Source organism: Pseudorasbora parva, chromosome 15 (assembly GCF_024679245.1).
Source record: "Pseudorasbora parva isolate DD20220531a chromosome 15, ASM2467924v1, whole genome shotgun sequence".
Classification (NCBI taxonomy): domain Eukaryota; kingdom Metazoa; phylum Chordata; class Actinopteri; order Cypriniformes; family Gobionidae; genus Pseudorasbora; species Pseudorasbora parva.
In genome coordinates this window covers 45,602,829-45,630,328 of record NC_090186.1, presented here as the reverse complement: position 1 = coordinate 45,630,328, position 27,500 = coordinate 45,602,829, and the positions used below count along the sequence as shown (strand labels likewise).

Genomic DNA, 27,500 nt, shown 5'->3' with positions numbered 1-27,500 from the left:
CGGACTCCCAGAACCCATAACGGACTCCCAGAACCCATAACAGACTCCCAGAACCCATAACGGACTCACCTTCTGGCCTTCTCTCTCAGGCGGCTCAGGTTACTCTCGTCCCTCTCCTCCAGAGCCTCGATGTCCACCTCGTCTTCACTGCTCTTCTCAGTCTGCGAGAAATATTGCACAATTATTTTCCTTCTCATAAATCCTTCTCTCGGTAACCCTTAACTTTTGTCTGTGGGTTTTGCAAATATTTACCAATGAAAGGCATTAAAAAGAGCCTATGAATCCTGGCACACACAGTTTGGAGCGTCTCTGCTTGTTTGCAATGCAATGCTTTACTCATGAAACACTACACTACACACACACACACACACACACACACACACACACACACACACACACACACCGATCAGGTATAACATGTGTTGGTCTCCCTTTTGCTTCCAAAATAGCGGTCAGACCAGGCCACCTTCTTCCATTGCTTCGTTGTCCAGTTCTGATGCTCACGTGCCACTGTTGGTGCTTTCGGCGGGGTCAGAGGTCACCCTATGCCGCCCCATACGCGAGATGCTCTGTGTATTCTGACAGCTTTCTATCAGAACCAGCATTAACTTCTGGAGCAGTTTGAGCTCCAGTAGCTCGTCTGTTTGATCGGACCCCACGGGCCAGCCTTCGCTCCCCACGGTCATCAATGAGCCTTGGCCGCCCATGACCCTGTGGCCGGTTCTCCACTGGTCCTTCCTTGGAGCACTTTTGATAGATACTGACCACTGCAGACCGGGAACAGCCCACAAGAGCTGCAGTTTTGGAGATGCTCTGACCCAGTCGTCTAGCCGTCACAATCTGGCCAAACTCGCTCAAATCCTTACGCTTGCCCATTTCTCCTGCTTCACACACATCAACTCTGAGGACTAAATGTTCACTTGCTGCCTAATATATCCCACCCACTAACAGGAGCCGTGATGAAGAGATCATCAGTGTTATTCATGGGTCATAATGTTATGCTTGATCGGTGTAACACAATGCACTTATTGCAAAACGTACGTCAGACATTCGCTAATCAAAAACCTTGTCCCTCCATTAGAGCTTAAATTGAGTGAAATGTTGATGATATAACGACAAGAGTTTGGCTTCTAAAGCCACAATATCGCCAGTGTTTCCGCCTGACAGAGATGACATGTGACCCTGAACACAGGAACAGTCATAAGGGTTTTCATCATACACCATCTGCAGAACATAATCTTAAAAGAAGAATCTGAGGGTGGAAAACATCTGAATATTGAGAAAATCTCCTTTAAAGTTGTCCAAATGAAGTCCTCAGCAATGCATATCACTACTAATAATACATTTATATAGATATAATTAAGGTAGGACATTTACAGAATATCCTCATGGAACATGACCTTAATATCCTAATGATGATTTGTGGCATAAAAGAGAAACGTATAATGTTGACCCTTATAATGATGTATGTTTGTCTACCGGCTCAGATAAACCCGTGAGACGCACGCCTGGGGCATGAAGCTGTCCATGAGCTCAAATCGGTCATTCACTTGTCCGGAGAAAATTAAGGTATTATACAAGAAATATGAACGCATGTTTAAACATGACACTAAACCACCAGTAGGTGGCAGAAAGTGAGTCTTAATCAGTGATTCATTGAGTCGATTCATTCAAATGATTCATTCAAACACTGAATCATTCAGTAACTGTTGCTGTGAGATGCGTTACAGTTCTGCTGTGATCTAGTTTCGCTGCTGAAATCTGAAGTGACAATGATAATTAAGAGTTAATGGAGCTGTCATATGAAATCAGTGTTGTGATGGTGTTCAGGAACACACACTCTTGGTTGTGTGATGTTGTTTAACCCTTTAAAACCGAACGTGTCGTCGACGACACAGCCAACCAAGCTGTATTGAAGTTACCGTAACTTTTCAACCCTTTGCACTATCATAATAATTTAAATTGCTCCTGAAAGTAGACACCCTGCGCTTTCCGCCTATATACGGCTTATTACGGTAATGTTTTGCATCAGCAAATCACCGCAACTTTTGGGGGGGAGCGGGAAGGGGCGAATGAACGGAAATAATGTTTGCATGCATGTCGTTCATGTGTTTGCATGCATGTCGTTCATGTGTTCAAATGTGTTTGCATGCATGTCGTTCATGTGTTTGCATGCATGTCGTTCATGTGTTCAAATGTGTTTGCATGCATGTCGTTCATGTGTTTGCATGCATGTCGTTCATGTGTTCATGTGTTTGCATGCATGTCGTTTATGTGTTCAAATGTGTTTGCATGCATGTCGTTCATGTGTTCAAATGTGTTTGCATGCATGTCGTTCATGTGTTCAAATGTGTTTGCATGCATGTCGTTCATGTGTTCAAATGTGTTTGCATGCATGTCGTTCATGTGTTCAAATGTGTTTGCATGCATGTCGTTCATGTGTTTGCATGCATGTCGTTCATGTGTTTGCATGCATGTCGTTCATGTGTTTGCATGCATGTCGTTCATGTGTTCAAATGTGTTTGCATGCATGTCGTTCATGTGTTCAAATGTGTTTGCATGCATGTCGTTCATGTGTTCAAATGTGTTTGCATGCATGTCGTTCATGTGTTCAAATGTGTTTGCATGCATGTCGTTCATGTGTTCATGTGTTTGCATGCATGTCGTTCATGTGTTTGCATGCATGTCGTTCATGTGTTTGCATGCATGTCGTTCATGTGTTTGCATGCATGTCGTTCATGTGTTTGCATGCATGTCGTTCATGTGTTCGCATGCATGTCCTTCATGCGTTCGCATGCATGTCGTTCATGCGTTCGCATGCATGTCGTTCATGTGTTCATGTGTTCGCATGCATGTCGTTCATGTGTTCATGTGTTTGCATGCATGTCGTTCATGTGTTTGCATGCATGTCGTTCATGTGTTTGCATGCATGTCGTTCATGTGTTTGCATGCATGTCGTTCATGTGTTTGCATGCATGTCGTTCATGTGTTTGCATGCATGTCGTTCATGTGTTTGCATGCATGTCGTTCATGTGTTTGCATGCATGTCGTTCATGTGTTTGCATGCATGTCGTTTATGTGTTCATGTGTTTGCCTGTGTTCATGTGTTTGCATGCATGGCATTCATGTGTTTGCCTGTGTTCATGTGTTTACATGCATGTGTATCCATTCATGTGTGTGATGTGTACATGTGTGTGTTGGCATGTGTGTAAGTAATTATTTTGTAAAATTACTTCATTGTTATTTGGTTGTATTTATAACTTTAAGTGTTTATTTTGTTTTTTACAATTTTGCTTTAACTAATGTATTATTTTATAATGGAAAATACATTTATAAATATATTGCGAGTTTGTAACACAAGCTTGTTTTGTTTTCCCCCAGTGTGGCTTATACAGAAGCAAACGGGCCTCCACAACACCACCTCAGAGGAGCCGTGGGGGAAAGAAAAAGGCTCCTGAGGGAAAACTCTGCAACCCAGTGTCACAAAAAGACTTGTATATATGTATTATAGTTTATTCTTCAAGTTTAAAGTGTTAGATTCTTTCGTTCAGTGGGTTTCTGATTTTTTTCTCAATAAAAAGCAGTAAAATGTATTCCCGTTTTTTTCAGTTTTTGCCTATTTAAATTCTATTTTCAAACTTATCACATACAGTGAGGGTCAGTAACTGTAATTTATTGAAAGCCAGTTGTCTTCTGAAAAAAAAAAACACCTTGCACATGAGGATAGCACATTCTGTTATAATTCTACAGTCAAAAAAACTAAATATGTGAAAACGCCCCTTTTTAGCTTCCGGTTCTAAAGGGTTAACAGTATCATATGTTATAAATATATAAACTGCACATGTTGAGTGTTTAGCTCAGTTTCTCAGTGTCTCGTGTTGATTTCTCCTCGAGATGTGAGAGCGTCAACAGCGCCACCTTCAGTCCATTATATAATAATAATTATAATTATTATTTGTATATTACACTATTATCCACTATCGATCGCCACTTACGCTAAATTAATGATCATTCTTGTGTTTTGGTGATTTGCTAGTTGTTTTCTGTTATTGGCGTTTTAATCCGCTTGTCCGGTCGGGTTAGTAAAAGTCTCTTTCACTCGCCCTTCAAACAATCCACGGACATGTGTTAATGTCGAGCCCTGGCTGTGTGATGTTATTATATTTGTATGCTAACACATGCTTGCGTGGCTTACACTGTCTTCAGTGGTCCATCCGTCACTGGAGTACATGAGCGCAGAATCCCCGGAGTCGGCCGGGCTCACGTGTGGGCTTCTCTTCCACAGCCAGGCGATGCGGCTCCGGCTGAGGGGCGGGGCTACAGCGGGCAGGGTCGAGAGGGGTGGAGCTACAGCCGTCAGGGCGGGGAGGGGCGGGGCCACAGCAGCCGGAGATGAGAGGGGCGGAGCTACGGGTTCACGCGGCTCCTCTGGTGTTCGAGCAGGGAAAGGGAAAGTGAAGGCTCGATTCGAGAGCGCCGAGATCGCACCGGTGAATAACGGGCATGAGAACCCAGTGGTGTTCGCTCTCAGACGGGCTTCTGTGGGAACGCTGGGAGTATCCGTCGGGAGCGGGCCGAGGCTCTCCGGCTTGAGTTCTTGATCCTCCGAGGGCTCCTCGATCTTCACACACACACACTCGCTCTCGTGCTCCGCATCGCTCAGCTCTTCTTTAATGGCGAGAGGAGGAGCGTCTGCTGGAGTTTCGCTGGGCTCTGCTTTGACGGAGACGCTCGTTGGATTTTCTTCCGAGGATTTCTCGCTGCTTTCGGGATTGGGCTGGACCAGCATGGGCAGTTTTATTAACCTGTATCCTCCAGGAAGTAACAAACTGGAAGCGGCTGCTCCGGATTCGTTCTGTTCGAGCCCTGGGGCCTCAGGTGGGCAAATCCGGAAGGAGAAGGTGTTATTGCGAGCCAGAAAGCCGTTCTGTAAGCCACTTCCCAGAGTAAAGCTGCTGCTTCCCGGAACAGAGTGGATAGTGGGAGAAACGAACGGAACGGTGTTTTGTGAGCGTGCTGCGTGTGATTGGCTCATCTGTTGAGCACTTCCTGTTGAGGATCAAAGTGAGAACGTTACACTTGAACAACATGACATCATGACTTTGCGTAAACATACACTATGCTATCTGTGTTATCTTAAAGTTGTATTAATTAAATTGACTTAGACATCCTTTTGGATTATTAACATCTAAACAGAGAAACATTATTGTAGGAAAAAATGCACATATTAAAGGCACAGTATGTAATTTCTCATCTCTTACTCGACTCAGAGGCGTGTCTTGACTCTTGAGTGGGCGGAGCTTTTATTCTGCTGCGAGCGCTTCCGCTTCTTACGCTCGTGTGTGTGTGTGTGTGTAACGCAGCGCTGTTTTTGGCGGTAACACACGGCACTCTGTGCGGTAAATCAACAACAGCAGATTTAAACAATAAGACTAACGGTGCTGAGCTGGAGAACAATCATTAGTTTCTGTCCATCAGTGATCAAACAGAGTCTGATAAAACACATCAGATATTAAAGCGGCGATAGTGTTGCCATGGTTACGCGGGGATGATGTCACTGATAGGAGACACACACACACACATATTTATTATAATCTTACATATTGTGCCTTTTACATTTTAATTCTTAAAGTTGTATAAATTAAATTAATTAGACATAATTTCTGATTATTTAAACTGAATCATGAAATGGAGTTCGGGAAAGAATGACACTGATTTCCTAGAAGTGCTATTGGCCGACTGTGGCACTGACCTGCGGTGGGCGGGGCTCCAGGGACAGTGGGCGTAGTTCCAGACACGGTAGGCGGAGCTCCATGACTGGTGGGCGGAGCTCCAGAAATGGTGGGCGGAGCTCCAGGGACAGTGGGCGGAGCTCCAGAGACCGGCATTAACCGGATCATCTGACCGTTAAACTGACACATGTTCACTCCGGTCATCCCGGCAACCGGCTGCAGGACGACCTGCTGACCCGGAGGAAGAGCAGAGGCCGGGAGGACCGTCGGAAGCGGAGCTACAGCGGGCGGGGCTTCAGTGGGCGGGGCTACAGCGCTCAGGACCAGCCCAGGCTTAGATGAGGTCACATGATTAGATGTTGGAGCCTCCTGATTGGGGAAATGTGAGAATATGAAGAGGGTGGGTGTGGTCCTGATGCCATCGGGAGCCTGGAAGATGGCCAGAGTTTGGGGCGTTCTGGAAGCCTCTTTCCTCTGCTCTGATTGGGCCACTAAACAGGACAAAGAGACAGGCGTTTACAGATGCCATAGGAACTGCTCGATTATGGCAAAAATCATAATCCCGATTATTCTGGTCAATGTTGAAATCCCGATTATTGGTGATATGATCAAAGCCTTCTTTCATTATGTGAGTACTTTTAAAACTAATACTGGGTTCATTAATGAAGTGCTCAGAGCAGCTCCAGGAGACATTCAGCCACACAATAAGAACAAAGAGCTGAGCTACAAACACTGAAACAAACAGAGGAACAGAGTGTGTGTGTGTGTGTGTGTGTGTGTGTGTGTGTGTGTGTGTGTGTGTGTGTGTGTGTGTGTGTGTGTGTGTGTGTGTGTGTGTGTGTGTGCGTGTGATAGACCTCACCTGTGTGTTTGCTGCGGGCACTCACTGGACGCCTAGTCTCTTTGAGTTTCCTGGTTTGGGGAAGTTCTGCGGCTCTGCTGTTGTTCTGCGGGATTGGCCTAATCCGCCCGGTGACGAACGCTGCGAGCCGATTGGCTGGATGCAGCGCTCCCATCCGGCCCAGCAGCAGCTTAGCCTGAGCGTATGTCTTCCCATTGACCTGAAAAGAGGCGGCGATGTTTAGGCCGGACATGCAGACGCCATCTTAAGGCCCTTTCACACTAATATGATGCTGCTTAAAATAAGATAAATAATCTGCCAATGGGGTGAGAAAAATAATCTTGTTTTCTGTTTGAATTAAGATTATTTTTCTCACCCCATTGGCAGATTATTTATCTTATTTTAAGCAAAAACTCTCTTCATTTTGAGTTATTTTTCCCCAAAACAAGACAATTACTTTTGCTTGTCTAGTAAATACTTCTGGTTTTAGGAATTGTTAAATGTTTGGACTCGAAACACGACAAAAACACTGAGTAAGAAGAGCGTGAGACTTCACCTTAATGGGTCTGGAGCGCTCCGGCGTCGCCTTCTCAGCCTTTAGATATCCAGCCGGAACGATACGGGACAGCAGAGGAAAGTGCTCCGGCTGTTCGTACACACACGGGTCCTTCCCGGTGCGCCGAGCGGGACCAATCCTCCGGGATATGCAGACCCTGTAGGTCAGTGTGGAGCCGGTCTCATACGTCTGCAGCGTTTCTGAGAGCAGGTCCACGCTGTAGATGTCGATGGAGCGGAGCGACGAGAGCCGGCTCATGTGGATGGAGCGGAAAAGCTCCTTCAGGACCAGCGAGCGATGGGACTCCCAGTTACAGCCCGAGAGGATCTCCAGCACTTTGGTGGGCTCTGGACAACAACAACAACATGTCAAGTTACAACCATTGACTGATATAAATATGGCCGTAGTGTCCGTGACGTCACCCGTAGGACTCCGATGAGCCGTTCTGAAGCGTAAAGTAGAGACGAGCCGTCGCCGTCTTGTGAGCGAGTCATCACGAGTCACGGATAACAGAAAAAAACCGATTTGGCCGTCTGAGACAAATTTAGCAAATCCTAAAAGATTCCTCAGATCCTCGGCTAAGATCTGCCGTCTTTGGTCGTTAGTTTGACATGTTCATCCGATTAATGAGCGCTGCGGTAACAATCCTGCCGTGTGACGTCTCAAATATCTCCGTTTTTCAAGACAAACTATGAGCAAAACGAGCGCTAGAGACTTCTCTGTAGCCAGCCTTTCAGTCCGGCGTGTAACGCAGCTCACCGTCACCCAACGCCTCATTCACTGATGATATAAAACTCCAGACCAGTTTCCTTGTGCGCGTCCGTTTTAGCGCGCTGTCACCATCGTGCCGTCTGACATTAATGCCTGAGATCTTAAGGTGTGTTCACACCGCACGCGAATGACGTGAATAAATCGCGCTATTCGCGCGAAGTTGGACGCGTGAACATTTTGAATCCATTCGCTTCATTCGCGCGTCAAATTCGCTTCATTCGCGTGTGACATTCACTACACAACAGACGCGAATTCGCGTCATGGGAGGGGGTTCTGCCAGGCAGCGGCAGTCGGCAGAAGGACTATCCGAGTTAAGGCTGCTCTCACCGGGGTTGATGAGCGCTGAGCTCCGGTGATCGCCTGGGTCTCACCCCTCCGAAAACATCAGATCAAATTTTCAAATAGGAGCTCTCTTAATAAATAAATCACATATTTGAGCTTTAAACAACTACATTTTCGCCTGAAAAACTATTAAAAGTACATTTTGTGACACAATACAGTAGTATTTTTAAATTACTCTGGCCTCGGGGTTTCCCCTATGGGTTTCCCATCCGTCACTTCACCACGTGACCGCAGTAAGCAGGCTCCTCATTGGTTAACGCGGCGCGAATATCCGCCAAAGTTCAGATTTTTCAACTTGAGCGGTTCGCGCGAATCACGCGTTCAAAACGTTCAATTCGCGTGATCATTGCCGCTTCATTCGCGCCGCCTCATTCGCGCGAATCGCGCCGCAGAATGCCTATTCGCGTCTCTGCATTGACTTAACATGTAAATCACTCGCGCGAATCGCGTCATTCGCGTGCGGTGTGAACGCAGCATTACAGTGTGACGCGGCTTACAGCGGCGATCATGCTCATACAGTCTGACAGGGGACATTCGCAAAGGATTCTGAATAATCGCACAGTGTGCAGGACCCATAAGTGTGAAAGTGTGTGAGAGTGTGTGAGTGTGAGTGTGAAAGTGTGTGTAAGTGTGTGTGTAAGTGTGTGAGTGTGTGTGTGAGTGTGTAAGTGTGTGTGAGTGTGAGAGTGTGTAAGTGTGTGTGAGTGTGTAAGTGTGTGTGTGCAAGTGTGTGTGAGAGTGTGTGAGTGAGTGTATGTGTCCTACTGACCTGGACCCGTCAGACGTCCTTCAGCGTCCTGCGGCGGAGACACGCCATTGATCTTCAGTGGGAGAGAACGGGACAGAGTCATCAACATAAGATAGTTTTTCTTGTTTTGTTGAAAATAAAATCTAAATGAAGGGGTGGTTGCATGCGATGTGACTTGTGTAACTTTAGTTAGTGTGTAATGTCGCTGCTTGAGCATAAACAGTCTCTGCAAAGTTTCAGCGCTGAAAGTTCACTGCAAACGGAGATATTGTCTTTTAAAGTTACGGCAGTTTATTGACTACAAAAATGGCCGGTTTGGACTACAACGAGCTTCTTCCTGGGTTGGTGACATCATAAGCCCTCGCTAGTCTCCGCAGATGTGACTTCTGCCCGTAAAGGGCAAAAAAATAAGTATTGAGACATGTTATACTGCGCCCCATAAACACAACCAAGCCTAGAAGAAAAAAAACACGGAACCGCCGCTTTAACCCTTTAGAACCTAAAGCTAAAAAGGGGCATTTTCACATATTTTGTTTTTTTGACTGTAGAATTATAACACAATGTGCTATCCTCAAGTGCAAGGTGTTATTTTTTTCAGAAGACAACTGGCTTTCAATAAATTACAGTTATTGACCCTCACTGTATATGGTAAGTTTGAAAATAGAATTTAAATAGACAAAAACTGCAAAAACGGGAATACATTTTACTGCTTTTTATTGAGAAAAAATCAGAAACCCACTGAACGAAAGAATCTAACACTTTAAACTTGAAGAATAAACTATAATACATATATACAAGTCTTTTTGTGACACTGGGTTGCAGAGTTTTCACTCAGGAGCCTTTTTCTTTACCCCACGGCCCCTCTGAGGTGGTGTTGTGGAGGCCCGATTGCTTTTGTACAAGCCACACTGGGGAAAAAAACAAAACAAGCTTGTATTACAAACTCACAATATATGTATAAATGTATTTTCCATTATAAAATAATACATTAAAGCAAAATTGTAAAAAAACAAAATAAACACTTATAAATGCAACCAAATAACAATGACGTAATAATACAAAATAATTACTTACACACATGCCAACACACACATGTACACATCACACACATGTAAACACATACACATGCATGTAAACACATGAACACAGACAAACACATGAATGCCATGCATGCAAACACATTTGAACACACGCAAACACATGAATGTAGTGCATGTAAACACATGAACGACACATGCAACGCATACGCATACACATACACACACACACACAATGATGCATGAAACAGGGATATTTTTAACTAAAACATTGAATCTATGCCTATTTCACCGACATTTCTCACAGTTTCAGCATAGAAAAGACAAGCTTCACTTACCAATCCATGTCTAGATCAAGGGTAGCAACAAATGCCTCCTCAACATCTGAATATGCAGTCTCTGGGTCTGAAGAGTCCCTCTCAGCCGCTTTCCAAGTGTCAAAGATAAACTCAATAGCCTCCTATCTTGTATACACTGTCTTCACCATGCTTTTGTCCTTTTTTAATTGTGTTTTGGAATCTAAAAATCCTATAAAACTCTGCCGCGCTCCGTATATCCGTTCTATTCGCCCCTTCCCGCCCCCCCCCCCGAAAGCCGCGGTGATTTGCCGATGGAAAACATGACATTACCGTAATAAGCCGTGTATAGGCGGAAAGCGCAGGATGTCTACTTTCAGGAGCAATTTAAATTATTATGATAGTGCAAAGGGTTGAAGAGTTACCGTAACTTCAATACAGCTTGGTTGGCTGTGTCGTCGACGACACGTTCGGTTTTAAAGGGTTAAACACCGGCAAAATGATCTGCCAATGGGGTGAGAAAACAGAAATAAGATTATCTTTCACCCCATTGGCAGATCATTTCGCCTCACTTCATTTTCAACAAAACAAGAAAAAATATCTCACGTCGTTTTACTGATCTAGTAAATTAATCTTGATTTAAGAATATTAAGACTAGAAACAAGACAAAAATACTAAATAAGGAGAGTATGTTTTGCAGTGGACATCTGGTTGGTGTGTGTGTGTGTGTGTGTGTGTGTGTGTGTGTGTGTGTGTGTGTGTGTGTGTGTGTGTGTGTGTGTGTGTGTGTGTGTGTGTGTGTGTGTGTGTGTAAAGTACCGCTTTATCCGGTCTCCGGGGCGGCAGCAAGTGCACCTGCGGCGGAGGATTACTGTTGTATTCTCGCACACGAGCACAGGTCATCATGCTCTCCAGGAACAGGTAAACGGGATCCTTCTCCTTCTCCTGCACCTTATCCTTTAGCTTCACCTGTGACACACCAACAGGAGATTACATCAGAACACACACACACACACTCCTTAGCTTGAATAGGACTGTTTCAAGATACAGCAAATATACACCGATCAGGCATAACATCCTAATATAGGACTCCACTAGAAGGTGTGCTGTGGTGTCTGGCACCAAAATGTTAGCAGCAGATCCTTTAAGTCCTGTAAGTGGGGACCTATTTGTTCAGCTCATCCCACAGATGCTCGATTGGATTGAGATCTGGGGAATCTGGAGGCCGAGTCGACGCCTCAAACTGGTCGTTGTGCTCCTCAAACCATTCCTGAAGCATTTGTGCTTTGTGTCAGGAGCATTATCCTGCTGGAAGAGCCACAGCCACCAGAATACCGTTTCCATCAAAGGCTGAACATGGTCTCAGCAATGCTTAGGTAGGTGGAGCGTGTCAAAGGAACATCCACATGGATGGAGGACCCAAGGTTTCCCAGCAGAACATTGGCCAAAGCATCACACTGCCTCCGCCGGCTCGCCTTCTTCCCATAGTGCATCCTGGGGCCGTGTGTTCCTCAGGTAAACTGAGCTGCTCTGTGTATTCTGACAGCTTTCTATCAGAACCAGCATTAACTTCTGGAGCAGTTTGAGCTCCAGTAGCTCGTCTGTTTGATCGGACCCCACGGGCCAGCCTTCGCTCCCCACGGTCATCAATGAGCCTTGGCCGCCCATGACCCTGTGGCCGGTTCTCCACTGGTCCTTCCTTGGAGCACTTTTGATAGATACTGACCACTGCAGACCGGGAACAGCCCACAAGAGCTGCAGTTTTGGAGATGCTCTGACCCAGTCGTCTAGCCGTCACAATCTGGCCAAACTCGCTCAAATCCTTACGCTTGCCCATTTCTCCTGCTTCACACACATCAACTCTGAGGACTAAATGTTCACTTGCTGCCTAATATATCCCACCCACTAACAGGAGCCGTGATGAAGAGATCATCAGTGTTACTCACCGGTTATGCCTGATTGGTGCATAATGCACTGATTTATTCTTTTCATAATTGCAACATCAGCTCAGCACAGTAACCGCTATGAATGCTGGGAAATAACCGACCTGAGGCCTGGGCCGTGGCGGGGGGGGATGAGTGTGTGGCGTTGGCCGCGGAACTCCGGCTGGTTTGGGAATGAAGATCGGCTCCGGATCCGGATCCTCATTCCGGCTCTTCTTCCACAGGCTGGTGACCCGGAGAGCCGGAGCGGGCCTGCTGTCCGACCCGGGGTCAGCGATGGCTGTTCAGAGACACAACACACCACGGCTCAGAACATGGACAGGCTGTGAGATAAGGTATTTTAAGGGAAGTCTTTTTTTCTTGTTTCCAGTCCAAATATCTAAAAATTCTTAAATCAAGATGCATTTCAGTAGATCAGTGAAATTAAATTTTTGCTTGTTTTCTGGGGAAAATATCAAAATGAGTTTTTGTTTAAAACAGGCAAAATGATCTGCCAATGGGGTGAGAAAAATAATCTGATTTCTGATTGGGACGGAAACAAGAATGATTTGCACTATATCTGTTATTTGCCTTGCGCTGCTTTATTTAACTCAATTTTAAATTGTATTATATGTCTTTTTTTAACATTCCCTTATTGTATAGTTGTACCTACTTTTTATATTTTATACTTGATCTAGTTATTTTGTAAGCTTTAATGTGAATGTTATCTGTATGCACCGGGGTCTGAGAGTAACGCAATTTCGATTCTCTGTATGTATGTACTGTACATGTGGAAATTGACAATAAAGCAGACTTGAACTTGAACTTGAAGAAACAAGATTTCAATCAGAAAGAAGATTATTTTTCTCACCCCATTGGCAGATCATTTTGTCTGTTTTAAGCAAAAAACTAATTTAGATTTTATTTTCAACAAAATAATAAAAAAATATGTCATTTTACTTACAGTGAGGAAAATAAGTATTCGAACAACACATTGAAAATGAGTATTGGAGACGGGCTAGGCCACACCAGAACCTTGATATGCTTATGACAGAGCCTCTCCTCGGTTATCCTGGCTGTGTTTCGGGCCATTGTCATGTTGGAAGACCCAGCCTCGACCCATCTTCAATGCTCTTACTGAGGGAAGGAGGTTGTTCCCCAAAATCTTGCAATACATGGCCCCAGTCATCCTCTCCTTAATACAGTGCAGTCGCCCTGTCCCATGTGCAGAAAAACACCCCCACAGCATGATGCTGCCGCCCCCATGCTTCACAGTAGGGATGGTGTTCTTGGGATGGTACTCATCATTCTTCTTCCTCCAAACACCTTTAGTGGAATTATGACCAAAAAGTTCTATTTTGGTCTCATCTGACCACATGACTTTCTCCCATGACTCCTCTGGATCATCCAAATGGTCACTGGCAAACTTAAGACGGGCCTGGACATGTGCTGGTTTAAGCAGGGGAATATTCCGAGCCATGCATGATTTCAAACCATGACGTCTTAGTGTATTACCAACAGTGACCTTGGTAACGGTGGTCCCAGCTCTATTCAGGTCATTGGCCAGCTCCTCCGTGTAGTTCTGGGCTGATTTCTCACCTTAGGATCATTGAGACCCACGAGGTGAGATCTGGCATGGAGCCCCAGTCCGAGGGAGACTGACAGTCATGTTTAGCTTCTTCCATTTTCTAATGATTGCTCCAACAGTGGACCTTTTTTCACCAAGCTGCTTGGCCTTTTCCCCGGAGCCCTTTCCAGCCTTGTGGTGGGGTACAATTTTACAATTCTAGCTGATAGACAGGTGTACAAATACTTATTTGCAGTTGTATCATACAAATAGTTATAAAATCATACATTGTGATTTCTGGATTTTTTTTTAGATTATGTCTCTCACAGTAGACATGCACCTACAATGACCATTTCAGACCTCTCCGGGATTTCTAAGTGGGAGAACTTGCAAAATAGCAGAGTGTTCAAAAACTTATTTTCCTCACTGTATATAGTAGAAGCATCTTGATTTAAGAATTGTTAGATATTTAGACTAGAACCGACTGAATGACAAAGTAGGAAGAGCATGTTGTGCAGTGTAGAGTAGCGGAGCTTACGGAAGGCCCTGATGAGGCTGGGCTCCGGCGAGCGGATCAGCAGGAGTTTGTGTCTGAAGCAGCCGCAGCTGAACATGCACTGCTCTCTCCTGCAGTGGGTGGAGCCGCGGGGTCTCCGGCTCAGACTCTCACACACACAGCCCAGCCGGCAGAAGGCCAGACCACAGCCCAGCTCATCGTCACGCGTGCGGAGCCGCAGCCGCTTCAGCTGCACATACACAAACAACACACATCACACACACACACACTTACTACAGATGGGTCTCCAGAACCCGATTCACACTGCAAACAATGCTCTCAAAAAAAAGAGATGAAAGTGTCTTGGTTTATCGGTGGTATATATAAAGTGTTAGGGTTACCTCAGGGGTCAGCTCTGAGCTCAGGGTTAGGGTTACCTCAGGGGTCAGCTCTGAGCTTAGGGTTACCTCAGGGGTCAGCTCTGAGCTTAGGGTTAGGGTTACCTCAGGGGTCAGCTCTGAGCTTAGGGTTACCTCAGGGGTCAGCTCTGAGCTTAGGGTCAGGGTTACCTCAGGGGTCAGCTCTAAGCTTAGGGTTACCTCAGGGGTCAGCTCTGAGCTCAGGGTTAGGGTTACCTCAGGGGTCAGCTCTGAGCTTAGGGTTAGGGTAACCTCAGGGGTCAGCTCTGAGCTCAGGGTTAGGGTTACCTCAGGGGTCAGCTCTGAGCTTAGGGTCAGGGTTACCTCAGGGGTCAGCTCTGAGCTTAGGGTTAGGGTTACCTCAGGGGTCAGCTCTGAGCTTAGGGTTAGGGTAACCTCAGGGGTCAGCTCTGAGCTCAGGGTTAGGGTTACCTCAGGGGTCAGCTCTGAGCTTAGGGTCAGGGTTACCTCAGGGGTCAGCTCTGAGCTTAGGGTTAGGGTAACCTCAGGGGTCAGCTCTGAGCTCAGGGTTAGGGTTACCTCAGGGGTCAGCTCTGAGCTTAGGGTCAGGGTTACCTCAGGGGTCAGCTCTGAGCTTAGGGTTACCTCAGGGGTCAGCTCTGAGCTTAGGGTTAGGGTTACCTCAGGGGTCAGCTCTGAGCTTAGGGTTAGTGTTACCTCAGGGGTCAGCTCTGAGCTTAGGGTTAGTGTTACCTCAGGGGTCAGCTCTGAGCTCAGGGTTAGGGTTACCTCAGGGGTCAGCTCTGAGCTTAGGGTTAGTGTTACCTCAGGGGTCAGCTCTGAGCTCAGGGTTAGGGTTACCTCAGGGGTCAGCTCTGAGCTTAGGGTCAGGGTTACCTCAGGGGTCAGCTCTGAGCTTAGGGTCGGGGTTACCTCAGGGGTCAGCTCTGAGCTCAGGGTTAGGGTTACCTCAGGGGTCAGCTCTGAGCTCAGGGTTAGGGTTACCTCAGGGGTCAGCTCTGAGCTTGGGGTCAGGGTTACCTCAGGGGTCAGCTCTGAGCTTAGGGTTAGGGTTACCTCAGGGGTCAGCTCTGAGCTCAGGGTTAGGGTTACCTCAGGGGTCAGCTCTGAGCTTAGGGTCAGGGTTATCTCAGGGGTCAGCTCTGAGCTCAGGGTCAGGGTTACCTCAGGGGTCAGCTCTGAGCTCAGGGTTAGGGTAACTTCAGGGGTCAGCTCTGAGCTTAGGGTTAGGGTTACCTCAGGGTTCAGCTCTGAGCTCAGGGTTAGGGTTACCTGAGGGGTCAGCTCTGAGCTCAGGGTTAAGGTTACCTCAGGGTTCAGCTCTGAGCTCAGGGTTAGGGTTACCTGAGGGGTCAGCTCTGAGCTCGGGGTTAAGGTTACCTCAGGGGTCAGCTCTGAGCTCAGGGTTAGGGTTACCTCAGGGTTCAGCTCTGAGCTCAGGGTTAGGGTTGCCTCAGGGGTCAGCTCTGAGCTCAGGGTTAGGGTTACCTCAGGGGTCAGCTCTGAGCTCAGGGTTAGGGTTACCTCAGGGGTCAGCTCTGAGCTCAGGGTTAGGGTTACCTCAGGGGTCAGCTCTGAGCTCAGGGTTAGGGTTACCTCAGGGGTCAGCTCTGAGCTCAGGGTTAGGGTTACCTCAGGGGTCAGTGGTTAAGCTCTGAGCTTAGTCTAAAGGTTACCTCAGGGGTCAGTGGTTACCTCAGGGGTCAGCACTGAGCTCAGGGCCGAGCATGCTCTCTCTCTGGTGATGAATGTGGGGCTCCAGCCCTGACTCATGGCCTGCTCCTCCTGTTCCCGGAGCTGCGTGTTATCCTGATCCGCTGATCCGGCCTCTCTGCTGAAGCTCAGCTGGGGCCGGCGCCGCTTCCTCCCGCGTTTGGACCGCGGCTTCCCTGAGCCTGTAGGAGGCTGGGCTGGATAATCCGGGGGCGGAGCCGAGCCTGCAGGAGGATGGGCCGGATGAGCTGGGGGCGGAGCCAGGCATGCAGGAGGTTGGGCCAGATGATGTGCCGGGAGTGAGGGTCGAGCCAAGCCTCTGGAGGAAGAGCGCAGGATCCCGCGGGATGCTCTCCGGATCTGGAGCACACTGTCCAGGGTTCGCACGTAACTGCTGCTCCTCACAGGCATCTGATAGACCACAGGCGAAGGAGAGCTGGCTGAGAGCACAGCGGCCCGCTCACTGATCTGCTGACCTTCACTCTCCAGATACTGGTCCAGCATATCCGAGGAGAACGCAGAGAGTGTGCCTGAAACACAAACAGGACGCATTAATGAGAGTAGGGCAGGGCAAAAAAAATTAAAACATTTTCGATTAATCGTTTTTTAAAATCTGCTTGATTCAGAATCGATTTTAAAAGTAATGTGTTACTTTACTAGTTACTTGGAAAAGTAATCTGATTACATACCTCAAGTTACTTGTAATGCGTTACTTTATTAGTTACTTGGAAACAAATAATGCATTACTTTACTAATTACTTAGAAAAGTAATCTGATAACGTAACTCAGGTTAGTATTAATGCGTTATTTTACTAGTTATTTGGAAAAGTAATCCGATTACGTAACTCTAGTTACTTGTAATGCGTTACCCCAACACTGGTAGTAATAATAAAAATCTGCGGAACCATTTGATGTGACAACAGCCCCACAGCCGAGCACACAACCACTAAAAATAGATCACACACACGAATGCTGGCCTTGCATGAGTTGCATCAAAAATGTATTTAACAATTGTTTGGATTTGAAATATAGAGATGGGTTCGGTTTTAATGTACCCAGGTATACCTAAAATAAAAAGAGTTTAATATACAGGTTTGTGGCTCTTCATTTCTTTTTAATTACCCACTTGTTAACTTATGCTCACTGTTCTTTTTTATAAATACTTATGGTATTTGTATTAAATCTTATTAGGAACACCTGTTCAATATCTCATTAATGCAATTATCTAATCAGCCAATCACATGGCAGTGCTTCACTGCATTTAGGGGTGTGGTCCTGGTCAAGACAATCTCCTGAACTCCAGACTGAATGTCAGAATGGGAAAGAAAGGTGATTTAAGCCGTTTTGAGCGTGGCATGGTTGTTGGTGCCAGACGGGCCGGTCTGAGTATTTCACAATCTGCTCAGTTACTGGGATTTACACACACAACCATTTCTAGGGTTTACAAAGAATGGTGTGAAAAGGGAAGAGCATCCAGTCTGCAGCAGTCCTGTGGGAGAAAATGCCTTGTTGATGCTCGAGGTCAGAGGAGAATGGGCCGACTGATTCAAGCTGATAGAAGAGCAACTTTGACTGAAATAACCACTCGTTACAACCGAGGTATGCAGCAAAGCATTTGTGAAGCCACAACACACACAACCTTGAGGCGGATGGGCTACACCAGCAGAAGACCCCACCGGGCACCACTCATCTCCACTACAAATAGGAAAAAGAGGCGACAATCTGCACAAGCTCACCAAAATTGGCCAGTTGAAGACTGGAGAAATGTTGCCTGGTCTGATGAGTCTCGATTTCTGTTGAGACGTTCAGATGGTAGAGTCAGAATTTGACGTAAACAGAATGAGAACATGGATCCATCATGCCTTGTTCCCACTGTGCAGGCTGGTGGTGGTGGTGTAATGGTGTGGGGGATGTTTTCTGGGCACACTTTAGGCCCCATAGCGCCAATTGGGCATCGTTTAAATGCCACGGCCGACCTGAGCATTGATCTGACCATGTCCATCCCTTTATGACCACCATGTCCCCATCCTCTGATGGCTACTTCCAGCAGGATAATGCACCATGTCACAAAGCTCCAATCATTTCAGATTGGTTTCTTGAGCATGTCAATGAGTTGACTGAACTAAAATGGCCGCCACAGTCCCCAGATCTCAACCCAATAGAGCATCTTTGGGATGTGGTGGAACGGGAGCTTCGTGCCCTGGATGTGCATCCCACAAATCTCCATCAACTGCAAGATGCTCTCCTATCAATATGGGCCGACATTTCTAAAGAATGCTTTCAGCAGCTTGTTGATCAATGCCACGGAGCATTAAGGCAGTTCTGAAGGCGAAAGGGTCAAACACAGCATTAGTGTGTGCTCCTAATAATACTTTAGGAGAGTGTGTTTTTGTTTGAGTTGAATCGAGAATCAAAAATCTAATCGAATTGGAACACCTGAATGGATACCCAGCCCAGATCGCTTGTGGATTATATGCTTACTGTCAGCTGCACTCTGGGAACTGAACTTCTCCATCCAGCCCTTGATCCGCGTCAGATCCTGCGTCTTCCCGGTGCGAGATACGAAAGCAGCATCTGGACACAAACCAAGAGCTAGTCATCGATCGGCAAATAAACACAGCAATTATCGCCGGTAACCGCCTTTTATCACATCATATAGTTATCATAAATCAGGTCTCATTCGAAAGCGAACTCAACACGCATCCTGTGAAAACGGCTTTGAAATGGGATGTAGCGTTACCATGGAAACGTTACTCTACATCCTTCTAGAGTACTAGAGTAGAGGCTCCTCCCCCAACTGGGCGGGGTCAGGTTTCATATTACAGCATTTATTTTAACTAGCTTATAATGTAATCTTAACAAAACACACACTACAAAAATATTTTTGTTTTTTCTAGTCCAAACATCTAAAAATTCTTAAAACAAGAAGCATTTACTAGACAAACAAAAGTCAAAGTCTTGTTTCGGGGAAAAATAACTCAAAATGAAGAGAGTTTTTGCTTAAAATAAGATAAATAATCTGCCAATGGGGTGAGAAAAATAATCTTAATTCAAACAGAAAACAAGATTATTTTTCTCACCCCATTGGCAGATCATTTATCTTATTTTAAGCAGAAACTCTCTTCATTTTGAGTTATTTTCCCCGAAACAAGACTTTGTCTCAAGCAGTGATATCAGGAAATAAATGTATTAATGTATTGCAGGAGAATGCATTAATGGAATGTGTGACACCCGGTGGATGTTTTTGGTACAGCGCCGAAACTACATTTTTGTGATACCAACTTCAGATTTGGAACACAACTGGGTAAGACATACGGCTTTGATTTTATAGTAATTTTAGAGCAAAATGTATTTTGTACAAGTATAGTATATTTCTTTTACAGTACATTTCTATAACTTTTTCATACTTAAATTTTCCGGGAGGTGTGCCCATATAAGGAGTCCCGCCCTTAATGATGTCACACAGGGCCAAACGCTATAATCTCATTAATATAGGGCCCTTTGAAACACACGAACAACAAAACAGGGTTTGGGGAAAAAAGTAAAAGGGTCAGGACATTTTTTTGTTAACCTTTTAATAAGTTGTTAAAGATCAAATCATAAGGCGACTCCATTACTCTAACACTTTTTTAAACGTATTGAATAAAGAAGAGCTGAGTTTGTGTTTCTTACGGGAGAGTGGAGCAGGCGGAGGCAAATTAACTCCCAGATAATGCAGATCAACGGGAGCAGCGGGATCCAGAACACTCAGCTTCAGGCCAACTGCACACACACACACACACACACACACACACACACACACACACACACACACCAGTGAGAGTCAGCTGGCAGTACTACAGTACTGATGTGTCTGTGTAAAAGTGAGTAAGTGTGTTTGTGTGTGCGTGTGTGTGTGTGTGTGTGTGTAAGAGTGAATCAGTGTGTAAGAGTGAGAGAGAGTTTGTGTATGAGTGTGTGTGTGTGTGTGTGTGTGTGCGCAAGTACATGTGTGAGTGTGTGTGTGTGTGTGTGTGTGTGTGCAAGTACATGTGTGAGTGTGTGTGTGTGTGCGCAAGTACATGTGTGAGTGTGTGTGTGTGTGTGCGCAAGTACATGTGTGAGTGTGTGTGTGTGTGTGTGTGTGTGTGCAAGTACATGTGTGAGTGTGTGTGTGTTCCTCCATAAGAGTTTAGTCTGTGTGTGTGTGTGTGTGTGTGTGTGAGCCTGTTTTTGTGGTTTATGAGGACACAAATTTGTATAACTACATGGGTATTACACCATAAATATCAATGTCCTCATAATTCAAATGGCCTTAAAAACACACTAAATTATGTTCTTTTAAGAAAGTAAAAATGCAGAATTTTTCCTGTGATGGGTAGGTTTAGGGGCAGTGTGTGTGTGTGTGTTCCTCTATAAGAGTTTAGTCTGTGTGTGTGTGTGTGTGTGTGTGTTAACCTTGTTGAAGTGCAGGATGCAGGATCTGTGTGTTCTTCAGCTGCTTCAGATGTGTCAGTAACACACACTCCTGCTCAGAGATTCGGTCCGCTGCTGTTAAACCTTCATTACACACACTGCTCTCCGTCTGCTTGTGTGTGTGTGTGTGTGACAGTGATGGAGATGGAGGTTTCCTCATGTTTCCCACATGAACTTCAAGCGCCTCCTGTGAAATAAACAACAACAGATCCTCAGAGTCTCTGAGAGGCAGATAATAACCCATTCCAGCTCACTCTGAGCAAACACTCGTGTTAATCCGGTCTTTGTTTCTGTTATTATACATCAGCTCTAGTTATCAGCCGCTGGGCAAAGCATAAAAACCCTTCTTCCCATAGTGCATCCTGGGGCCGTGTGTTCCTCAGGTAAACTGAGCTGCTCTGTGTATTCTGACAGCTTTCTATCAGAACCAGCATTAACTTCTGGAGCAGTTTGAGCTCCAGTAGCTCGTCTGTTTGATCGGACCCCACGGGCCAGCCTTCGCTCCCCACGGTCATCAATGAGCCTTGGCCGCCCATGACCCTGTGGCCGGTTCTCCACTGGTCCTTCCTTGGAGCACTTTTGATAGATACTGACCACTGCAGACCGGGAACAGCCCACAAGAGCTGCAGTTTTGGAGATGCTCTGACCCAGTCGTCTAGCCGTCACAATCTGGCCAAACTCGCTCAAATCCTTACGCTTGCCCATTTCTCCTGCTTCACACACATCAACTCTGAGGATGTTCACTTGCTGCCTAATATACCCCACCCACTAACAGGATCATCAGTGTTATTCGCTCGATTCCTGAATGTAATAACTCTGAGACGCCCATCATACCTTGGCAGTGAATGAGACGAACAGAACCCCGTCCACGTCCTCCAGGTCGGGCTGCATGGACACGTCTACGGCGCTGCTGACCCGGCCCGCGGCTCTGCTGTACTTCACCCGGGACCACCACCGGGCCTTGGCCTTCCACGCGCCCCTCATGCGCCTGCGGTGGACCCGCCGGGCCTTACAGGAGCGGGCCGGGTCAGCAGCGCCAGGCCTCCAGCGGCTGATCTGCGGTCCGATCTCGGCCTCAGCGGAACCCGGATCTAGAGGAGCCTCTGGTTCCTCAGCGGCGCTGGTGGACCGGATTCCTCCGTCACTGGACTCAGAGTTATGTGTGTGTGTCGAGCTGCCGTACGGGAGACAGAGCAAACCATCTCAGGAACACCGTGGGAAAAATCTTTGAAGAAATGCTCTTCTTACTGGAAGAGCGTCCACACATTCTGAATAACAGATCTGAGGCGGCGTTGGTGTTGTATTACAGGTTATATTTGGTTATTAAATAAGTCATTTAATTAAATTATAAATAACATCGCCTAATTTTACAATCCTATAGGCCTAGCTCTTTGTTTAGATAAAAAATCCTTCTCATTCATTTGGTGAACATGGCGTTTTGAGCAGCATTGCACATCCTGTCATGCTGTCGGCGATAAGCCACTGCTAGACGCATATTTCAGTATTATGGTTAACCATTAATCGATTAATTGATCGTTAATTTAACCGACGATCGATCATGGGAATTTGTGAAAATTGACATCCCTAAACTAAACGCATGAATCTTGTTTGGTATGTCAAAACAATAAAGGCTGGTCCAGTGGTGCCTATCTATCTTTAATAACACGACCGCTTGCGGTGGGAAATATGACCAACATCTTACAAGTGAACCACAGCAATAAGCTGCTTAATATAAGTAAACGTTTTCAAGTAATCAAGTTAACTGTTCAACCATAACATATATACTTATAAACAAATGCCAATAGGCTATTGTCAGAATAGGACAGATGAATACAGCATAAAGATGCAGATGTGCAAACAGTGCTTCAGTGTGAGCTGGCGTTTGTGCTGTTGTTCAGCTGTATTAGTTTGCTTTCACTTTGAGAACTTCCTAATGTGCAGATCCGGTGCTTACTGGCACGTCCCAAACTGTTTTCCCCAGGTCAGGATATAGACATATGCACATAATGTGTGTGTTTGATCATTCAAGAGTAGGCTAATGAGCCTAGAAATAACACATCCAATACACTCGCGCGAGCGCTGACAGGCGCGCGCACACACACACACACACACACACGCCGTCTGACATCAGAGTTCAGCGCTCACATCACTGATATTAACTCTTTTAGTGCAGTCGGGTATATTATACTTTTATTTAGTCATTATGTAAGATGGTGAGAAGGATTCGCCTTCGCGTTCACGATCGCGGAGCTGCAAGAACCAATAACACCAAAGCTGATTGGCTGCGGTATAAGTGGCATGCTGGTCTGATTTGTAGTTGTAATACAGCGAACAATAGTTGGACTAGCGAAAGAAAGAACTACAACACCATGAAATTAACACACACAGACACACAGACACACACGCACGCTGCGGGAGGCGGGAGCATTTCAGTGAGGGAGCGTTACACGGACGAAGGAAAACTAAGACCCGTTTAACATTATTGAAGACCTAGAACGCAATGCTTCCGCGAATTTAAGACTTTTTAGGCCTTACATTGTTTTTATGACCTTGCATGGAAAATCCGGACTTAAATTCTAATTGTTCAATTTATGAGTTTTAATTACTTTTTATGACCCCGCGGTTCTACAACTTTTTTTGGTTTCACATTTTAAACTTTTTTGACTTCAACAATAATCTGCCAAGTAAGGGTTTTTTCCTACATTGAAATTTTTTTGGCGGCCGCCAAAGGCCTATTTGATGAGTTATTGTGCTTTAGATATTGATGTGGATGACTGATGCGCGTGACAGGGCGCACGTTAACTCTTAAATCTGACAGATAACGAGCAGAGAGCTGCGCGCACTCTTCAAAACGATCACCGTCTGAGCTCTTTCTCACTCGCGCATATCAATCAAAATCAGCTGATCTTACACAGAAGTAAAAGGTCGGAAGACTGACTCCATGTTCCACGTGGCGCGTTTGCAGTTTTTTCCCTGTGAATTGCTGTTGGGTGTGAATTGCGCTCAATAAACACAACTCTTCTGACAGATGTTTTGCACACGCAGCGGCCATAAACCATACTTTCAAATACACGGAAATATATCCTTATAAAGTGTTTTCTGTGATGACAAATCTTTTGCGTTGTTTTAACAGTCTGGATTCACACACAACACGTCCGCTATTGTCCGATTCACGAACTAATGACTCATTTGAACCGATTCATTTTACTGAACTGATCTGTCCGACACTGAACTCACGAATCAGAGTTTAATCATTTACTCACAACACCTCTGACATGAGAATGAAGTGGGCTTACCCCATTAAACAAGAGGGGTTAGGAAGAATTAGTCTTAATAATCCACAGGATTTTCCTGTAGGCCTATTTATTTGGGGTATTTATATTGATATATGTAAATAAATATGTGTAGTAAATTACCACAAAAAAATTAGTTTAGACTGGAATAAGGTGAAACCAGAGCAACGCAAGTTGTTAATAGCTGGCTGATAATCTTATTAAATTGTAGATATGGTAGAGAATGAGACTATTTGTTAATACATTTTTAATGCTATCTTTTAATGATTGTTGCCAAAATAATGAATCAGTAAACCATACAAACTCGGTCAAAACGGGGAACAAAAGAAACACATCCACACATCAAACATGATGAGAAGAAATAAAAAAGATTATTTGCATTTATTTTACATGTATTGTCTGTATTGGGTTCACATATCACACGGGTAGGTACTTTTACTGTGTGTGTGAGTGTGTGTGAGTGTGTGTGTTTGTGTGTGTGTGGATGACCATGTCTGGTCAGCTAGACAGCCACCACCGAAGACCATTTCTGACCCAGGAAAAACCCTGCAAGCCCAGTTGCACTGCCTAGTTGGCTTTAATGCTCTGCCTGACGCTTTAAGCTTGACGTCGACCGGTGTCTGCCTGTAGAGGGCGCTACAGGAGGAGCCGTTTCCTGACACACAGGCTGTGTCTGAACAGTTTAAAAATGACCAATAAATGCATCCTCCGAGAGCTCCACAACACGTTTGATTACCATCCGGGTCAGAACTGATCGGGAGACTGCACGCTTATTGCACACGCAAGTTAATCATCGCGCTAAACTAATGCTGCAATGCAACACACACACACACACACACCGCCGATCGCACACACAGCTGATCGCACATCACTTGGAGATCGCGTGCGCCTCACACACACCCATTCAGTAGTGCAGGAATGTGTCGTCAACACTGTTCTGTGATTTATCAGTAAAATGTCTTAGGGTGCGTTCACACTTGTAGTTCGGTTCGTTTGGTTAGTTTGGTCCGGACCAAAAAACAAAAACAAAACATATAGTCCTGGTCCGCTTAGCGTTCACACGGGCATTTTTAACAGCGAACCTAAAGTTACCGAACCAAAGGCACAGGGAGACGGCCACAACCTGATTGGTCGGCTTATATGACGTAGGAGCTCGTTTACCGAACATTCAGAACAACGCTGTGTGCGGATTACACGCGCGGGCATTTTATGCGTGTACATATGGCATTATTTTTTACCAGAGAACTCATGAAGAGCTCATGAAATGTTCACAACATTCAAAACAACGCTGTGTGCTGGATTAAACGCGATCATTTTATGCATGTAACACATATGGCATTATTTTTTTTTACCAGAGAACTCATGTGAAGAGCTCATGAAATGTTCAAAACAACGCTGTGTGCTGGATTAAACGCGGTCATTTTATGCGTGTACATGTGGCATTATTTTTACCCGCTGAGAACTCATGAAGAGCTCATGAAATGTTCAAAACATTCAAGCAGGATTTCCTCCGTTGTGCAGAAAAGAGTCAGGCGTCTCTTATGCAAAAGAGACGGCCGTTCTGTCGTCTGTACCTGCTAATAATGGGCAACACAGGAACTTTGATGAGAAGAGCCAGGTTTGCTTTTTGTGCGTTTTTTCTAGCATTATCGAAACATGCTCGTCAGACCAAATATTGATGAGGCACTTCCTCGTTGCTCTACGTTTGCCCTCTAACGTTAAAGTTACTCATTTTGGATACACCGATCTTTCCGCGTCGTCAAATCAGCTGCATTATGCGTGGCATCTTGTGACATTATACGTCCGGTTTTTGGTCCGTTTACATGTCTTTGGTTCGTGTTGCGTTCATATATCAATCGAACCGCACCAGAGTTCGTTTGGAAGCGGACCGAGACCCATCTTTTTAGCGGTCTCGGACCGCTTGTTTGGTGCGCACCAGAGTTCGGGTGGCAGCGTTCACATGTGTTCAAATGAACCGCACTAACCGAGCAACCGCACCAGGATTCGTTTTAATCGAACCAAACATGACAAGTGTGAACGCAGCCTTAGAAACTGAAAAGTTCTAGCATATATGTCTTGATAACTAAACTCAGCTTCACCATTAGTAGAGACGCAGCAGGTAGAGTTAACTCGCACGCAATCGCTCACTAAAGCATTCACATGTGATCTTTATTGTGCTGCTTTATCTGTGTCTTATTCAGAACGGCAGAAACCTGTGAGAAATATAACGAGCGTAAGACATCAGCGCTGAGGCAGAAGCTGTGCTGTAGATCAATAACCTCACGGGCAGCGCTGTCCTCATATCTGTGCACAAGTGCAGCCGTACATGTTCATTAATGGCGTCAGCAGCGGCTAGTCGACTCGACTTTCATCCGATAAATGTCGGCTACTGCCACGGGTCCTCTTTAAAATCAGACCAAACTGAAGTCTGTGCTCACAAGATTTATTTTTAATGAGTTTTCCGACGTGGACGTTTGTGTGTAACTTTTTGTAATTGATGCAGAAGGGTTAGAACGAGCGACTGCGATACCTGAGGTGTTGATCTCCAGCGGCGGCGGATCTTCCGGATCTTCCGGTCGGAGCGAGTCCGAGTTTGTTCTGGATGAGGCGCGCGCTCGGCTCGTCTTCCCGAAACGCCAGCATGAAGGGATTGCAGTCGATCTTCAGCCGGGTTATCAGCGGGTTCTGGTAGCGGGTCACCGCGTAGAACTCCGTCTGAGGGAAGGAGAAGACGGGAAGCGGATCGGAGCACTCGGGATATTCGGGAAGCACGTGGAGCCGCGGCTGGTAGCGCCGCATGGGATGCAGGAAAACCCCGGAGTCCCGATCCGGATCCGGAGAGGACGTCAGCTTCACCTAAGTGTTGACACAATACCAAAATTATGAATTCGACACCAGACTGAAATACCTCGATACCGATCCTAAAGCGATACCACAGTCAACAAAACCCAGCAAACGTAATTATATAATACGACAACAGAACTTATTATTTTATATATATTATATTATTATATATTATTTTATTACTAAAAATCGCTGTTTTTTGCCCATTCCTCCTCTTACTGCTATAATCACTACATCCTTACAGAGATCACATCATCATCATCATCATCATCATCATCATCATCATCACCATCCTCATCATCATCATCATCCTCACCATCATCATCATCACCATCATCATCATCATCATCCTCATCATCATCACCATCATCATCATCATCATCATCATCATCATCATCATCATCATCATCATCATCACCATCCTCATCCTCATCATCATCATCACCATCATCACCATCATCATCCTCACCATCATCATCATCATCA

General features: G+C 45.6%; 1 protein-coding gene across 2 annotated transcripts in view; it reads right to left on the bottom strand.

The window, feature by feature from the left end:
- Positions 1-27,500, bottom strand: part of magl (MAX dimerization protein MGA-like) — a 42,405-nt gene that overhangs the window by 9,519 nt on the left and 5,386 nt on the right. Inside the window, exons 4-19 of one of the 2 annotated variants that reach the window (XM_067418399.1) lie at positions 26,701-27,026; positions 21,933-22,051; positions 21,712-21,791; positions 20,860-21,064; positions 20,095-20,184; positions 18,904-18,996; positions 16,405-16,952; positions 14,351-14,558; positions 12,371-12,546; positions 11,143-11,292; positions 9,012-9,063; positions 7,130-7,476; positions 6,595-6,793; positions 5,753-6,223; positions 4,196-5,049; positions 70-161 (exon numbers count right to left, since the gene is read on the bottom strand). In XM_067418399.1, coding sequence (XP_067274500.1) covers positions 70-161; positions 4,196-5,049; positions 5,753-6,223; positions 6,595-6,793; positions 7,130-7,476; positions 9,012-9,063; positions 11,143-11,292; positions 12,371-12,546; positions 14,351-14,558; positions 16,405-16,952; positions 18,904-18,996; positions 20,095-20,184; positions 20,860-21,064; positions 21,712-21,791; positions 21,933-22,051; positions 26,701-27,026 — 4,010 coding nt within the window. Of the gene's footprint in view, positions 1-69; positions 162-4,195; positions 5,050-5,752; positions 6,224-6,594; positions 6,794-7,129; positions 7,477-9,011; positions 9,064-11,142; positions 11,293-12,370; positions 12,547-14,350; positions 14,559-16,404; positions 16,953-18,903; positions 18,997-20,094; positions 20,185-20,859; positions 21,065-21,711; positions 22,052-26,700; positions 27,027-27,500 lie in introns of both variants that reach the window. The other variant, XM_067418398.1, reaches the window with a different exon arrangement.